General features: G+C 27.0%; 1 protein-coding gene across 1 annotated transcript; it reads left to right on the top strand.

The window, feature by feature from the left end:
• Positions 1-515: 515 nt before the first annotated feature.
• Positions 516-3,676, top strand: PGAL8A_00474400 (surface-associated interspersed protein (SURFIN); the record flags this gene model as incomplete). Its single annotated transcript, XM_028673524.1, has 2 exons — positions 516-2,756; positions 2,863-3,676. Coding segments are annotated over 2 exons (3,055 nt in total), but the record flags the coding sequence as incomplete, so codon positions are not given.
• Between the last annotated feature and the right edge of the window lie 8 nt (positions 3,677-3,684).

The following is a 3,684-nucleotide window of genomic DNA, read 5'->3' on the forward strand; positions in this document are numbered from 1 at the left end:
ATTTTATTTATCACAATTTTTCATTTTTTTTAAAGATTAATTACATCATTACTATATGAAAATTACAATAATTTAATATTTTACATAAATAGCATATGAAAAATTTCTTCTGCTCCTAATTGTTATTTTATATTACATAAAATAACATTTTCACATATAAACAAATTTATGATATACTTATTACATAAGTACAAGTGTTCTCATTTCTACATACAAATTATAACAATTTCCTAATGTGATTTAATTATTCATGGTACTGCAAAATAACAAAAATAGTAGTATTCAATTTTTTAGTCAAATTATATTATTTTTCTTTAATTGGATTATTGAATACCTTTTTAATGTATGATAAAATTTAAATGTAAAATAAATGTATATAATATATAATACTTTTTTCTCTTCCTCAAATTTTGCTTTTATATATTATAAATATAAAAATTTATTTTTTTTAATAAATCAATTTTTAAATATTATTACAGAATATTTTAAGAAAACCTTGTTGTGAAACAACAGCCATGAAAAAAAAGTCAACCTCAAAAAATGCAAGATTATTATCACAATTAGAAGAAATTTCCTGCATGTTAAATCAAAAAAATGCTACAATAGAAAGCAAAGCTAATTTAACTAATGATACAATTAAGCTCAATACAGAAATTCAATCATTTATGAATGATACTCGTAATGAACTTCAATTTTATCTTGAAGACAATAATATTAAGAATGACACAGAAAAATGTCAAAAGGCATCCTCATACATAAATTGGAGAGGAATGGACTATGTTAATTTGCTATTAAATGAAAAAGAAAATTATAATATCTCCTGTGTTGTTGAAAAATGGAATGAGAAACAAAAATCTTTTGAAACAAGTATAGATGAAAAAACAAAATCAACGTGTAATGCAACAACTTTCAATTATTGTTCTCTTTTGAATAAAAATAATAACTGCATGAGACCTTATGAAAATAATGATCTACCAGTATCAACATCATTAACATACGAACAACTCAATGATGATACTTATAGTACTAATAAAAATCAAATTATTGATGATAGATGGGGTAAGTTTAACAATATTACAAGTGATATATCTCATTACTATTACAGAATGTATGAAAATAACAATTCTACACTTAATTGTGGAAAGTGGAGTATGTATATATATAAGAGAGGAAAACAATTTATTAAAATGGCGGCCAATGAATTATATGAAGATGCAATATATGTAAATGATACTATTAGAAGATGGAATGAACATAGTAATCAATTACAAACTACTGTATTAGAAGAAACTGGTAATAAATGTAATATGACAACATTTATTTATCAATTTAAAGAGCAAGAAAATTCAAATAATCCATATGATTTATCTTGGCTTATTTCAAAAAAGAATCACAATCAACCTAATGAAACTGCATATAATACAACTCCATTACCACATAACTTACAACCTACAACTGTAACTCCTAATGTATTGCATAATGATACTACTACAGGTTCATTGGATAACAATACGACTAGTGTTAATAACGTAAATGGTAACAGTTCCTCTGAAAATACATTAACAAGCGACACACCAGAGACACCAGTGTCTATAGATCAAATTGAGCCAGAAACTGAAAGCACAAATTCTCCAGAAAACTCAACACAATCCAATTCTTTAACTCCGAATGGTACAATACATTCTAATACTAATACTATAACTGACACAACCTCATCTTCGCCATCCCCTGAGATTGTAATATCTCCTACAACTAAAACATTATCTTCAAATTCTACTGCAAGTAGTGGCACACCTACAGTTACACCTTTATCTGGAGAAATATCTGCTACAACATCCAATGAATATTCTAATACTACTATGAAGTCATTTACAAGTAATATTACACCTTCTACTACTACAACTCCGCCACCTACAACTGCATCTTTACCTTCTTCTAAGACTGTAATTTCTTCTATATCTAAACCATCACCTTCAGACTCTCCTACAAGTAGTAGTTCATCTGAAATTACATCTTTCTCTGAAAATAGGTCTCCTACAAATATATCTATACCTTCTACTAATAAAACTGTGTCTCCTACAACTAAACCTTTATTTTCACATTCTCCTACAAGTAGTGATGCATCTACAGTTACACATTTTCCTGTTAACGAGTCTTCTAAAAATATAACTGCATCTTCTACAGTTAGCACTACATATTCTACCACTATCGTTGAGTCAATGGAAAATAATATTACACATTCTACAACATACACTAAATCTCCTGAAACTTCATCTTCACCTTCTGAAACTGTAACTTCTGTATATAATACATCTACAAATACCATTGAACCTTCTACAAACAGAATTGCATCTTCTGCAACTAACACTACATCTCCTACTTCTGATATTATATCTCCAACTCCACCTTCGTATTCTCTTGATAATACATCTATTCTCACAAATACGACCGCTTTTTTTCCTACAACAAATAACAATTTACCCTCAAATCAGACAGATAGTATCCAACCGCAGAACCTACAAAATACACATGCCCCTCTTAAACAGGTTCAACAACATATACTCGAAAATAATACTGGAAATGTTTCACTAAGTTCAAATACGACTGTTTCAAATAATTTTTTGACTCCATCCCCATCAAATAATCCTACCTATGTTATGCCTACAGTTACACCTAAAAGTAATTTATTAATACCAATGGTTTCAGGAGGTATTTTTCTTTTAGGAATTATTTTTCTTTTGATTCTTCTTTGTAAAGTATGATTAAATTAACATTTAAAAATGAAAAAACGTATATATTTAAAATCATAATTACATTAATGAAGAATTTTTATAATTTTTTATTTTTTAATTTGAATTATAGTATACTCCCATTGGATCTTGGCTTCGTAACAGGAAGTCAAAAAAAAAAAAAGCAAGAAAAAAGATTAAGAAAATAACAAGGGAACCGTTGCTAATGGATACAAAAAATACAACGAATGAACCAATAAATAGTGAAAATTATTCCTTCTTACACCATGAAAAAGAAATATCACTATGTGATATGAGTTTGAAAAATCGAAAAGATTTGAAGTATAAACATGTAAAGAAATCCAAAGCACCTAAAGGAATGTATATGGAAAATGAAAAATATTTGAAGTATGAACATATGAAGAAATCCAAACCTCATGAAGGAATGCATATGGAAAATGAAAATAAGTGCATTCGTGAAGCTGTAGAAGTATCAAAGAAGCATGAAAATGAATTTATATTGAGAGAAAAATTAAATGAAGATAATCCTAGAAATGAAATTAAAGATGAATTAACTAAAAATAGATTAGAAGAAAATCCTGTTCATGTTGTACGGTATATTAGGAAAGATACATTAAATGAGGAAAAAGCAAATGAAATAAATTTGCAAAAAGAAAAATCTACATGTGAAATTGAAATGAAAAATTTAGGAAATAAAACGTCAATCAAGAATGATGTATGTAATTGGAATTCATGGTTAAATATACATATGAATGCATTACTAGAATATAAAAAAGAGGAATGGAAATTGAATAAAACCGAATTTTTTGATATTTGTTTAGAAGAGATCCAAAAATATGGAGAAAATTCTAATTTAAAAGATATGGGAAATAATTTTGTAATGAAAATAAATGAAGAAAATAGTACCGATAGAATAGATAAAAATAGTAGTATA

This window comes from Plasmodium gallinaceum, assembly GCF_900005855.1.
Source record: "Plasmodium gallinaceum strain 8A genome assembly, contig: PGAL8A_v1_135, whole genome shotgun sequence".
In the NCBI taxonomy this organism is placed as follows: domain Eukaryota; phylum Apicomplexa; class Aconoidasida; order Haemosporida; family Plasmodiidae; genus Plasmodium; species Plasmodium gallinaceum.